At 46.1% G+C, this 13481-nt stretch overlaps 1 protein-coding gene across 1 annotated transcript in view; it reads right to left on the reverse strand.

The window, feature by feature from the left end:
* Nucleotides 1-2985: 2985 nt before the first annotated feature.
* The window catches only part of col16a1 (collagen, type XVI, alpha 1), a 66846-nt gene continuing 56350 nt past the window's right edge, over nt 2986-13481 (reverse strand). The window contains exons 47-68 of the mRNA XM_036516108.1: nt 13025-13078; nt 12370-12423; nt 12043-12096; nt 11395-11439; nt 10644-10697; nt 10159-10194; nt 10006-10068; nt 9666-9737; nt 9289-9342; nt 8468-8512; nt 8296-8340; nt 7978-8031; nt 7791-7844; nt 7612-7662; nt 7425-7514; nt 7094-7129; nt 6461-6505; nt 5776-5970; nt 5360-5423; nt 4733-4909; nt 3912-3989; nt 2986-3510 (exon numbers count right to left, since the gene is read on the reverse strand). Coding sequence (XP_036372001.1) covers nt 3311-3510; nt 3912-3989; nt 4733-4909; nt 5360-5423; nt 5776-5970; nt 6461-6505; nt 7094-7129; nt 7425-7514; nt 7612-7662; nt 7791-7844; nt 7978-8031; nt 8296-8340; nt 8468-8512; nt 9289-9342; nt 9666-9737; nt 10006-10068; nt 10159-10194; nt 10644-10697; nt 11395-11439; nt 12043-12096; nt 12370-12423; nt 13025-13078 — 1620 coding nt within the window. The 3' untranslated portion in view covers nt 2986-3310. The remainder of the gene's footprint in view (nt 3511-3911; nt 3990-4732; nt 4910-5359; nt 5424-5775; nt 5971-6460; nt 6506-7093; nt 7130-7424; nt 7515-7611; nt 7663-7790; nt 7845-7977; nt 8032-8295; nt 8341-8467; nt 8513-9288; nt 9343-9665; nt 9738-10005; nt 10069-10158; nt 10195-10643; nt 10698-11394; nt 11440-12042; nt 12097-12369; nt 12424-13024; nt 13079-13481) is intronic.

A 13481-nucleotide genomic window follows, 5' to 3' on the forward strand; every position in this document is an offset into this window, starting at 1 on the left:
TGGTTGTGATGCAGAGGAGATACAGTATGTTTTTGAACAGCATCTTCCACTCCCATAAGGTAGACAGTCTCTCTATTATATATGTTGAGAAGAATCATCTATCCACAGCAATATTTGTAATGTATTCAGTTCACGTTTTTTCTCATTTTCTCAAATCACGTCATTTTATGTCTGATATGGTGATTTTAAAAGACACAGAGTACAAGTTATGATAACCATTTTACTAAACTCCCACTCCTTAGTTGAGACGCTGACATATATACCAATTTAAACATTGCTAAAGCTAACAATAGCAGGTGTTTGTATGGATTCTTGATTAACCCCAATATCAAAACTCAATGACCCTTATGTCATGCTCACAGCCAATAGAGTTGACTCACTGACTATGGTCTTCATTGATCTGGGATCCTGATTTTATGAAAATACAGACAGAGGAGTCTCTACTATGCAATTACTGCTGGGTGACCCGGCCAGCTGTGTAAACAGGGTCATCATTCCTGTTCAATGGGGTAGAGTCAATGTTTTTCTGGCTCCCATAGTGAAATGTCATTAAGAACAACAGATCGATGACATCACAGTGCATAGCTGTGTTCTTACCATAGATATTGTTTACTATGTCTAGATATGCAACTCCTTTGTTCCTTCTGTCTTCTGCCTAGGAGTTTCTGTTCGGTAATAGATGCTCTTCACACCACGCCCATTCAAGAATGTTCATAACGACTCAGCCAATCAGAACACTTCCAGCTTCAGCAATGGCAGAGAAAAACTGTCACTGTGAAGCACACAGAGCTGACTATCTGGTCATTACATATAAAATCTGCGTCCTTACCTTCCTCTGCTAAACGCACCTTCATCCTCACGCTCGATGACTGTCTTCGTTGTCCGTCAGCGCCGTACACCATCCGTCAGAGCCGTGACGGCCACACCCTTCCTCGCACAACGACGAGACCAAACTCAAACCGCACAGCTCTGCTTCAAAATATTTATTTGCCTTTTCAGTTTCCAAAGTAAAAAAAAAAATCTCTTTGCATGATGACTTTATGATGACTGACTGCACACAGACAAGCATGGGATGGAGGGAGTAAGTGATGCTTTCACGTGATGCTTTCATTTCACAGAAGTGGGGAGGGAGGTGTTCAGGGTCTGAACGCATGGTTAGAGTTAGTGGTTGGAGGACGGAAGCCGACGCCTAACAGTATGGCGAAACAACCGGCAAGGAGAAATGGCTCCCATTTGTGGTCACATTTTTTTCTATGTCCATACAGCGCAAAGCCTAGCGGTTAATGGATAAAGTGTTACAGATACACTGCTTAGCAAGGCAACGTGTGAGTGATCGTCAGCAACACTGCTGACTCCACAGACAGAGTTTCAGAGGAAGTATCACAGCTCTTTTACAATGTTCGTAATGTGTGCAGACTGGAAAAAAAACACAGCCCTTTAAAAAGACAGTCCCCACAAGATAATGAAAGAAATTGCACTTCCCTTATTGGTGGAAAAGAATTACAGCCGCAGCCTCATTGGATGAAGGCACAGTTTTTTTTGTTTTGTTTTTTTTTGGGTTGAGGCATTCCGCTTTCAAGAGATGCACGTCAAACAAAGCATTTCAAGTTTAAACACAAGAAAATGAGGCTTCGGAATCCACATTGTGAGTGAGAAACCGATTCCAAAGTATCTGGCTTCAGACACCTGCTCCCCTCGGAAAGCATAAAAAATCAGTTTGTCCGGGAAACTCATTTGAAGATATAAAAAAAAATAAAATATGCAAAGAAAGAACTGGAACACACTCAAAGCAAGGACACGATGTAAAAATGCTCAGCTCTCGAACCGAAAAAGCACTTTTTTTTTTTTTTTACAGACAAGTCACTCAATTTTTAAAGTTTATAAAAAAAAAAACGTTCTCGTGTGAACCATGCAGAGGTGGACACCCCGGCTTAAGTAAGTAAAAGTCCTGCCACGTATTTGTTTCACTACACCAGCTGAATGTAATTAGCACAACTCTTCAGCCAGGCCAGAGGAGCTAATTAGTGAAATCACCTTGTTCAGTGAATGGCTAGAACAAATACGTGGCAGGACTTTTACTTTCTGAAGCCGGGGTGTCCACCTCTGGAGCCACGACATAAGATTAACACCAGGGAACGTAATGACTGCCATGCTTTTGTTGGATAAAACATACAAAAAGCCAAGATATATAAATATAAATATGTACAAAACAAACCCCAAAATAAATGGGCAGATTCAAATATGGTTTACACCCAAATGTAACACTTGCGTCAGTGGAAGTTCCTACTTTAAACAACTGTGACCTTGACCATGTTCAGGTGGTCAAAGCAGAAGTCGCCCATAAGTACTGACCTGGGACCAGTTTCCCTGACCACAATTCTAACCAAAACCATTATTACCTAAGCAGCAAAACTGGTCCTACATCAGTACTTACAGAGCGGTGTGGAGCTGTTCGGGTAGTCAAACAGGAAGTGAAAGCCAAAGTCCCCTCTCCGTAACTGAATGGTTCACAAATTTTAAAAGTTGACGTACGTCTGTGGGTTTTTTTTTTTTTAAGGTCGGATTTAGGTTTCTTTAAAATAGCACTTTCAGATGGGGACACCTGAGGTTATAGAGGGCACAGAAGAAGAGAAAGCAAACAGTACGAGGTGAGCTGCCTATGAGAACGGGGAGGGCACTAACATTCCCCACAGTCCGAGAGCGATAACAAACTGCAGGCGGGAATTTCTGTGCCCAGCTTTTTGTTTTCTGGTAAAAGCAGAGGACGCCAAAACGGAGAAACCGTACGGAGGCAGGAGTTTCGGAGGGTTGAGCAGAAATGAGAGGAAGGAGAGGGTCTGGTCAGAGAGCAGGAGAGAGTCAACTCGGTCCAGAGCGCTTTCACAAGGGGCGAAGGAGCGTTGGGGCCAAGGACGAGCTCTGAAGGTTGGGGTAGGGGTGTGGAGAAGTGGGGTGGGGGTGTGGAAAATTGGGGTGGGGGGGGTGGGGGGGCGTAAAGTAGCACAAGAGGCTCCAGGTCTTTCAGAAACTCCTTCCGTATTATACATCTGTCACACAACAGATCCAGGTAAAGGCAAAGGATGGTAGAGTAAAAGATGAATATGGCACAGGGGCATACTGAGTTCTTCACACTATTGGGGGTGTCATGATACATTAGGAGGGTGTTACCAAGGCTAGTACAGGTTTGGGATGGGAAGGTCGAAGGACTGAGTCAGCGTTGAGTCATTTAGCCTTTTGGATCCGTTGGTGTTGGGATGGTGTGTCTCCCTCTCTCACTTCCTCTCTCCCTTCTCTCTTCTCCCCCTCTCTCTTAGTACATGGGGCCCTTCACTGGGGGACCCTTGGGGTTATACTCGGCAGGCATGGCGCTGAAACAGTCCGAGGGGTTACACCGCCCCTCCTTGCCAGATGGTCCCGTGGAACCGGGAGGGCCTGGGATTCCTGGTACCCCCTGCTGTCCTACTGGGCCGGGAGGACCCATCTTTCCATAACCAGGAGGCCCGGGAAGGCCTAGGATAGGAGAGAGGTAGAGGGAGAGAGAAAGAAGGAAGACATTAGACAGAGAGGCAGGGGTTGAAAGATGTGTAGGCAGGGAAGTGATAAAAGTGAGAAAGGAGGGAAAAGGAGAGGAAGAACAGACAGGGAGGAATGTGTGGATGCAGAGTCAGGCAGGAAGAGGTGTTGAAAAGAATGATAGATGGAGGCAAGGATGGAGAAAGATCAGAAGCCAGAGAGGAAAAGGAAAAAGAGGGATAGATAGCAGAGAGAGACAAATCAGACAAGAAGGGGTAGGTGGAGAGGGGAGTAGGGGTGAAGAAAGAAAAGGATGAAATGTGGGAGGATGCAGATACGATCTTTGTGGATTTTAACGGAACATTCTTGTTACTCAAACAACAACCCCATTCCTTTACCTGGAGGACCTGGTGGGCCACTGTCCCCCATCTCGCCCATGCCCTTGTCACCCTTCTCCCCCTTTGTGCCTGGGGCTCCTGTGGAGAGAACGTGAGGCATTACTGTGATGTCACAGACTGGGGCCAGCAGTGAGAAGGCAGGGACAGTCACATCACAGAATATCTTGTGTCACATGACCAGATATTCCTTTCATACTGGGCGGCAGTGTAGCATAGTGGTTAAGGAGCAGGACTCATAACCGAAAGGTTGCCGGTTCAATTCCCTGCTGTAGCACTGCTGCTGTACCACTGTAACCGATGTAGGTCACTCTGTATAAGAGCATCTGCTAAATGCCAGTAATGTACTTCAGGGATCTGTACTTCCTTGTATTTACATTTACATTTATTTATTTAGCAGATGCTTTTATCCAAAGCAACATACAAAAGTGCATACAGTAAGTATAGCGACAGTACGGGGACAGGATATGTACAGTTCCACAATGAGACAGCAGTTCTTGTATAGCATGCTACGCCCCTTGAAGAATGTTCCAGCAAATCAGAATACTTATAGCCTCAACGACAGAGGAGAATATCTGGTGAATATATCGAAAAACTTTGAATTCATCTCCTAAAAAAGCCTCCTGATATTATCTTTTAAATATCAGCCTACATCATTTCTAATTCCTTGACACCAGTTGCCAGCACATGTATTTTTATCTAACCAGACACTGTTCTGTCACATGCCCTCTAAGCAGACAGACTATGTTCTTGGTGCGGTGTGCATGATGTCTGGAAAGAGGTTATTTGCTGGGAAAGCCGTCACCTGGCTTAATTTTTCTCACCTGGTGGCCCCATGGGTCCCTGTCTTCCCTCTCGGCCGATCTGGCCCGGGAGGCCTGGCATTCCTGGAGCTCCCTGCCTGCCGGGGGCGCCGTCTTTCCCTGGGGGTCCGGGTCGTCCGGGAGACGACACCATCTCCACCGGCATCTGCATGCGGGACATGTAGTACGCCATGCGCTCTGCAAAAGGACACGAACAGGGTCATGTGACTGGCTCAGCCTATCCCTGCAGCCAGTGTACGCCTTAGCGTAGGATAGGCAACCATAGAGTGCAGCAATGGTCAGGTCACTGGCCTCAAAACGGGATTGGGTTGTGAATCTGAGTCCTCATGTGCTCCCATGGCTGCTATGACACTCTTTTATGATTTGACCGAAATTCTCAGTCTTCATTGAAGATGAAGATGTTTGATGTTCTTAAACGAAGTTGCAAGAAAAAGCCACATGCATCCAGGATGACCTGATTTACACAGATCTGTTCTTCAGAAATACGTGTACTCAATAACTGCCAATTTCTATACTTTGTTAACAATGTGATATGCGGTACGTAACTGCTGACGTAGTCTCCTGTGCAAGAGAAATAACTAAGGAAAGCCAGCACTAGAAGTAAGTGGTAGTGGTGGCTACACTCACCATCGAAGATCTTTATGACTTGCTGGCGAATGAAGCTCTTGATTTCATCGTAGTTGACCACCGCCTGTAGAATAAAAGTAAACTTCCCTTCACTGCTGTTCAGACTTACCATGAGGTGCATATATGCAGTAGAGTGGAGGTTGTTTACAAATTAAATTTAAAAAACAGGGGCCTTAGTTATCAACCATGTGCACATAATGAACCTATGTACAATTTTGGGTGGTATCCATCTATTGGGTGTAAAGAAAGTGTTAGTTTCCATGCAGTAATCAGCCCATCTGTCCAAATATTTGCCTGTGGTAGAATCAAGACACTGCAGGGGAGAGAGCAACTTCTACTCCTTTTGGAAACTGATGTGTGTGAATTTCACACTCCATAGCACCATTGCAGAGCCAGAGCAACACCCAGGACCTCACCTCCGTCCCTGGCATCCCTGGAGGCCCTGGCAGCCCCGCGGGTCCAGGCTGTCCGGGGTTCCCCCTCTCCCCCCGGGGCCCAACCGGCCCCATCATTCCCACTCCGGTGTCCTTGGAGGAGAACCCGCCACCCGGGGGCCCGGGACGTCCACGTTCCCCTGGCGCCCCCCTCTGCCCGGGAGCCCCCGCGTCACCCTGAGTGAAAGAGGAACCGTTAATAAACGTCATACGGAAAACAAGGTGTCGCTCTTCCGAAAAGGAGAGACACAAAGGGATTAATAAGCTTCCGACTGTCAGAGTTTGTAACGTCTCCAGGAGAAAGAGGCGCACTCATTATCTGCGCCAGCGGGGGTCTCTGTTACCTGAGGACACAGACACAGTAACTCCTGCGCTCAGAGAGAGTGTGTTTGTTTTCGTTTGCTGCAGTCGTTTGAGGCGAACGCACTTAACAACAACGCGCAAGAGGAAGAGCGGAAGGGAGTTTTACTGTTTGCAGCATCCCAGAAAAACAGGGAGTGCTCAGCATTTGTGCAAGACTTTCAGGACACAGCTGTGATCTACAGGACCGTGTGACCACGTCCCCGGTTTCCCTGGCGTCTTCCTTGCAAGATCTCCCCGATTTGGCACACAGTCGCCTGACTCTGAGGCGTGTCCCTTCTAACGGACAGACGGAAAAGCGTCTTACCTTCTGTCCCGGCTGCCCGCTCTCTCCTGGCAGTCCAGGGGATCCCTACAGGCAGAGGAAAAGACAAATGTATAACAGAGGGAGATTGAGAGAGAGAGAGAGAGAGAGAGAGAGAGAGAGAGAGAGAGAGAGAGAGAGAGGGAGAGAGAGAGAGAGATAGAGAGAGGGGGGGGAGAGAGAGAGAGAGAGAGAGAGGGAGAGAGAGACATTTGTGTTAAGGGGTTTTGGACATACAAAAGAGGAAGTTAATATATGGTAGTATTCCTAAATCGTTCCCCGCTACGCACTGCTCCTTGAAGTCTGCTCAGACTCCAGCTTTTGCACAGCTTTACAGGCCTGTCCGTTGTTCACACACTTTCACATGTTATGGTGTTATGTTACGGCGTGCTACGGTCTGATTGTTCCACTGATAATCAGAATCATAGCAGTGATAATTTGTCAGTCAGTTAACTAATCCTATCAGATCAACAGTGCATCGAGTTTGGCTCGGGCGGACAATCCCCTTGTGGGCATTTTTCACCGGTAGCCCTTTGTGAGTGTGGAGGTTGGGTGGCTGACAGCACCGTGTCTGCAGCCAGGGAGACCCGGACCAGCATCCACCCAACCCTACACCCAGACTGGACTCATACTCACATCTTTCCCTTGGGTTCCATCGCTGCCTGGTTCTCCCTGGAAGAGAGGGGAAAGGGGAGAGACTTCAACACCTGTATCAGCTTTACTGCTTTATCACTTTCCCATGCACAGTACCGTATACCTGCTAAGCAAGAGCTCATATCCAGCCATTCTGGTTGCTGTGATTTGTCTGTTACAATTTGAAACTACAATGAACTGATTAAGTTTCTTTGACTCTCTCTGGTCCAGTGGAAATCCCGCCTCCTGTCAACCTCCATAGTTTGATGGACTATCTTTTGATTCTCTAACAGAGTAAAAGCTGGTTGGTTCTGGTCCTGGTTCTGGTACTGACCATCATTCCTGGATGTCCTGGAGGCCCGGGTGGGCCCACCATCCCGGGCAGACCTCTCTCTCCCACCTGACCCTTCTCTCCCTTTGTACCCTACGGACAGATGGACGGACAGGCGGTTAGCAACAAGCCCAGAGCCACGCCTCACTCACTGCAGCCTCTGCATTGGGGGGGGGGGGATTTGACTTACCAGGCCTGGTGGGCCAGCAGGGCCTGGAGGTCCAGTGGCTCCTGGGGCTCCCTAAAGCAAAAACAAAGAAGAATCATTTTTAAAAATGCATATGTGGATAACATTAATTTATTCAGCTGTTTGCAATAAAAGGAATTTAACAAGAACCCTTTCAAAGGAACCCTCAGACAGATACTCACAAGGTGTCCTGGGGATCCGGGGGGACCCTGTGGCCCTGGGGTTCCAGGATCTCCCTAAAAACATGGGTCAGATAGTTCGTGAGGCAGGGGAAAGAGTCAACCAAGCAGAGAGGAGATCCTCCAGGTCTACGTGCTGCTATGCAGTCAAGAAGCCGTGACTCAAACTGAAGCGTGAGTGAAAACCCACCTCGTTTCCAGGTCGGCCAGCAATCCCAGGAGGACCCTGAGGACCGACATCTCCCTGGAGGGGCACAAAGAGAGAAACTTAATCATACAGCCGACTACGATACATTTGCACAATACACAACCTGGCAACCATCATCAAGATTCATGGGGATGGTTTCATAGCATCACCACAACACAGATCTGAATGACTAACATCTGCATGCTGGCCAAATGCCACGCAATGCTGCGTCGAGTGTCTCCTTATGCATATATGCGTATTCACATTATGCAGTGGAATTGAGAGGTAAATCAACACCAGCACACTGGCTAAGCAGCTAACCTTCTGTCCTGGGAAGCCAACGTGTCCAGTTTTTCCTTTGAATCCCTAGAGAGAAAAAGGAAAACAAAAAAAAACCCCAGAATTATTCACAGTGTTACAAATGTAGTCTGGGGTCAGAGGTCAACACAGGTGAGTTGCAGTGAAGGTGTGATGGGGTGGTGTGTGTGCGTACCGGAAGTCCCCTGGGGCCGCTTGGGCCAGGTGGTCCTGGCTCACCCTGTGGGAGAGGACAGGTAAGGACAGGTAGCATTGACATGGAAGCCTCCTGTCTTTGAAGTAGTGTTTTGCTTATACTGCAACAACACTGACCTTCCTGTACAGAAATTGCCTTGGAATATACACAGGAATATACACAGGAATCCTTACTCCAGTACCAATCACAAGTTTGCACACAACTTTCGGTCTTTATTTTTACCATTTTCCACTTTTCACAATAATACTAAAGACATCAAAACTATGAAATAATACAAATGGAATTACGCAATGATCAAAAAAGTGTCAAACAGATCAAAACCTATATTTTAGATTCTTCAAAGTAGCCAAATGTACCAAATACTTCAACATATTTTTTTGGAAAGAAATTCACGCGTAGGCATCAACTTCACTATTTATATTTGTCTAGGAAAACAAAATTCAAGCGTTTAAGCATGAGTCTTAATCAGGTGTGTCCAAACTTTTGACTGGTATTGTACATGTGTGAAGGGTATATTCTGAGAACAACACAGCCAGGGACATGGTCGAATGCATCTCGCAAATGGAGCTTGTCTGTGTGATGTCCTTTCACAGATTCTGCGACAGTGAGATAGAGCTGTGTGGTGATACCGATGATGCTGAAAGTCTTTGACAATGTAAAGCCACTGTATCGCTGTAGGCTCTGGCGGGTGTTGATAGTGGGAGTGCCCTGAATCAGTGTCGGACACAGCTGCTGCTCTCTGGCGGGTGTTGATAGTGGGAGTGCCCTGAATCAGTGTCGGACACAGCTGCTGCTCTCACCCGGAGTCCTGGTTTTCCATCTTTCCCATCCAGGCCCTCTATCCCAGGGGGTCCCTGGATGCATGCGTGCACGCACGCGCGCGCGCACACACACACACACATACACACACACACAAACACAGACACAGAGAAATAGAGAGAGAGAGAGAGAGAGAGAGAGAGAGAGAGAGAGACACACACACACACACACACAAAAATCAAAGAAAAAAAATACATGGAATCAGGGTACTTTGAAAAATACACATTCTACACTACAAACTACTAATCCTTCAGAAACTTTCTTTCAGACATCATTCTCTACGGTGTTCATTACTACAGAGTTCAGCTTTGACTCCTGGTAATTGACACCAAGACCAGTTTTATTTTGATACGCTCACCTGCATGCCAGGGGAACCAGGTGGTCCAGGGGGTCCAGTTGGCCCCTGAGAGCCCCTTGGCCCCTCACTCCCCTAGAAGAAGACAAACAAGTGGTTAAGAGACATGTCCGGGGTCAGAGATCAAGCATCCTGCAAAAATAATGGACACTTGAGTTTCAAGCTGGTTATCACCACGGTGGATCAGGAGAACTATAAGAGGGAAAAATTGAGGATTCTGGGATTTATCCTACTTAAGGCTTATTCTGATACAGACCCTGGGTACCTTATCCTATAGGAATGTCCTTTAAACATAGCTATCTACTCAATATAGATAAGGGAACCGCTGGTCAGGGGAACTTGCCTTCTCAGCTTTTGGTCCTGGGGGCCCTGCAGTACCTGCCTTTCCTGGGAACCCGGGAGGACCCTGCAAATACATCCCATAATCAGAAAACACACCCGGAGGCGCCCAGAAACATCAGCGGCAGGATTTCAGAACAAATCTCCGGCTACTCACTGGAGGCCCTGGAAATCCCGGTTGCCCTTGGAAACCCTAAGCAGAAAAGATGGAATTCTCAACATCAAAAGCAGCAGCTGCCTCTCAACAGCGGACAGGAATTATATCAAAGCACTAAAAATGGCTGTAACCAAGACAACTAAGAGTTTGTGGTCCTTCTGGGATGCATGTATGCACATGCGTGTGAGGTCACACTAATAATGTCTGCACACATTAATCCTGTGTTATCTGTCTCGGAGAAAGAGCTCATTTCAAGCATTACTCAGTAGTCAAAATAAAGCTTTAGCAGTGTAAATATCCAATATTGTTTTCAGACAGACATAACAGAGACAGCACATTCAGCATAGATGCTGCCAAAGGTATGTGTAACTAGAGATGTAATTCAGTAATTCAGTATAGTACTTCATGGTAGGCTGCTAAAGGACAATAACCAAACAAACTTTGACAGAAGGTACGTAAAATCTGGTACTAATTTGTCCTCTTACTTGATCTCCCTTCGGTCCCGCGGGTCCTGTTGTACCTGTGTCACCTTTGGGTCCCTGGCGACAGATAGACAAAGATGTGTCTTTAATAATTAAACGCCACACACCAGTGACCGCTGTGAAAGCGCGTGACATTACTAAACATGACTTTTTGGCTGTGTGACTTCAAACGGCACCTTTCGAAAGGTATAGCATTAAATGGAGTGATGGCAGTGCGTTTCACGCCGCAGTGATACAGGACACAGTACCGATCAAAAGTTTGGATGCACTTTTCTTGATTTATTTTTACTATTTTCCACATTTTAGAATATTAGTAAAGACATCAAAACTATGGAAAAGACACAACTGGAATTATGCAGTGACCAAAACAGTGTTATAAATAAATCATCTTATATTTTAGATTCTTCAAAACAGCCTAAAAATTTTTTTTTAATTAAATTTTTTTGGAAGGAAATCCATACGTAGGCATCAACGTCACCATTTATATTTGCCTAAGGGACAAAATTTAAGCATTTAAGCATTTAAGTTTTGGATGCACGTTTCCCCATTCTCTTAACAGAAGTGTCCAAACTTTTGACTGGTACTGCATGACTCTGGGAATGGTTTCTGCAGCAGCGGTATTGAATGCCGGTAATGAACGCCGGTATCTGCTGAGGTCCCAAAACAGCCCTGCTGCGGGAGTGGCCTGGGATGTGACACTGGGGACGTGATTGGAGGTGAGTTTTGGGTGCAGGCGGGAAGCGTGGGTACTCACCGCAGGCCCGGCAGGACCCTGGTACCCCGGAGATCCTGGGGGTCCCTGCGGACAGACAGGGGAGAGTGAGCTGAGCTGTACTGGATAGGTATCATAACTCTAAATACCATACAATAAATAATATACTGACAGCAGTATGTGATTGCTATTTTCATTTACATTAATGCATTACAGCAAAGATGCTATTATCAGCATAGTGGAGACAAATATATTACTTAATATAGGGAACATTATATTTACATTACATTATTGCCATTTAGCAGATGCTCTTATATAGAGCGGCTTACATAGGTTACAATGTTATCCATTTATACACCTGAATATTAAGCAATTGTGGATTATCTTACCCAAGGGTACAACAGCAGTGCCCCAGAGGGGAATCGAACCAGCAACCTTCTGGTTACCAGTCCTGCTCCTTCACTACACCACACTGCTGCCCACATAAGTCATAACACTATGAGGTGATGGGGTAGCGATGCAATGCTTTATGACTAGTGAAAGAGCTTACAGATGTATCTGAATTATATGAGTGAAATGAATACACTTATATTTCTTTGTGCTGGAAGTCACTGTGGATAAGAGTGTCTGCTAAATGAATGTAACGTAATGTAAAATACACTCCTGAGGGTCTGCGAATACAGTCCTTACCGATTCTCCTTTCTGTCCTGCACTGCCTGGGTTACCCCTTTCGCCCTTTAGCCCCTGTTGGAGGGAGTCAGTCAATCAACAGCTCAATCACCGGACAATCCAATCAACCGCCACACAAGTCACCCAGGAAGTCAATCAATCCACCAATCATTAATCACTCGGATCCATCCTGCCATGTCCATACATACTGTAGTCAGGGCAAGCAGGCTTTGGAGGATGATTTGACACATTCACACAGTCTATATAACGTAATGGGCGGGGAAAGAGGAAATTGCACTTCAATATATCACATGACGTTGGTTAAAACAGGAAGTGACAGGTTCTTACTGGCAATCCAGGGGGGCCCATGGACCCTGGATATCCGGGCGTCCCGGGAGGACCCTAGGACAGAGGCAGAGAAAGTGAGGCATTCTGGGAAAACGATGGAGACAGTGAGGAACAAGGAGGAGATGCACATGATAAGTCACATCGTCTAGCCAAATTCTATTTATACTTTCAAACTACTTTTTATTAAATGAATATATTAATAAATAGACTAAAAAAATCTCCAAATGAGATTTGTTTCCTGCTTGTATTGTCATGGAAACAATCAGATCCATTGCTGTATATTATTGAAATATTGTTGCCAGGGTGTCTTTGCAAAAAAAAAAATGTGACTATGAACAGATGTGCCAACTCTGTGATTTAATTTGAAGAAAAAAAAATAAAAATCGACAAAGCGGTTCACACATTTGTATGTGGTAATATTTGTATGCAAGTAATATTTGATCTTATGAATGTTACATAGTAAAAGCAGGTGAAGAATAACTCACAAGTAATCAAATATGCCCACATGAACACATAAACGTTCTCACAGCATTGCTCTAGTGTTAAAGCAATGCTATCAATGGCATGGTAATGCTGAGGGGACATTAACTGGCATTCACTCTCACAGGGGTTACTTCCTGTTTCACCTGGCAGTGAAGGACAGGTAAACACCCACCTGCTCTCCCTTTAACCCTGGGAGCCCGGGATTCCCCCTTTCACCTTGCTGCCCCTAGAGAGAGAGGGGGGAGAGAGATGGGGAGGGGGAGTGGGGGCAAGACGCAGTTAACTTTGCTGTTTTCTCCCACCACAACACTTCTTCTCATGACCTAGGCCGAAGCAATTATCAGCTCCAGAGCGTCAAAGAGAGTGACAGCGATGCCCTCTTGAGCTAACAGATCAGAGTGCTTTCATTCAGCGGAGACCAGTGACGTCACACCCTCTGTTGCTTGGTAGAGATCAGGTTATGCTGTCGTCCTGCTGATCGGTCATGCTGCAGTTCTTCTGCTTGGCGGTAATCAGTCATACTGCATCCTGACATCCTATGGTGACTGACTTCCTCGGCGGAGGAGGATAAGAAGGTAAACTATCGATTCCACGTCTCCCTGTCTCTATGCAGAGTACATAAACGGATG

This window comes from Megalops cyprinoides, chromosome 21 (genome assembly GCF_013368585.1).
Source record: "Megalops cyprinoides isolate fMegCyp1 chromosome 21, fMegCyp1.pri, whole genome shotgun sequence".
Lineage (NCBI taxonomy): Eukaryota > Metazoa > Chordata > Actinopteri > Elopiformes > Megalopidae > Megalops > Megalops cyprinoides.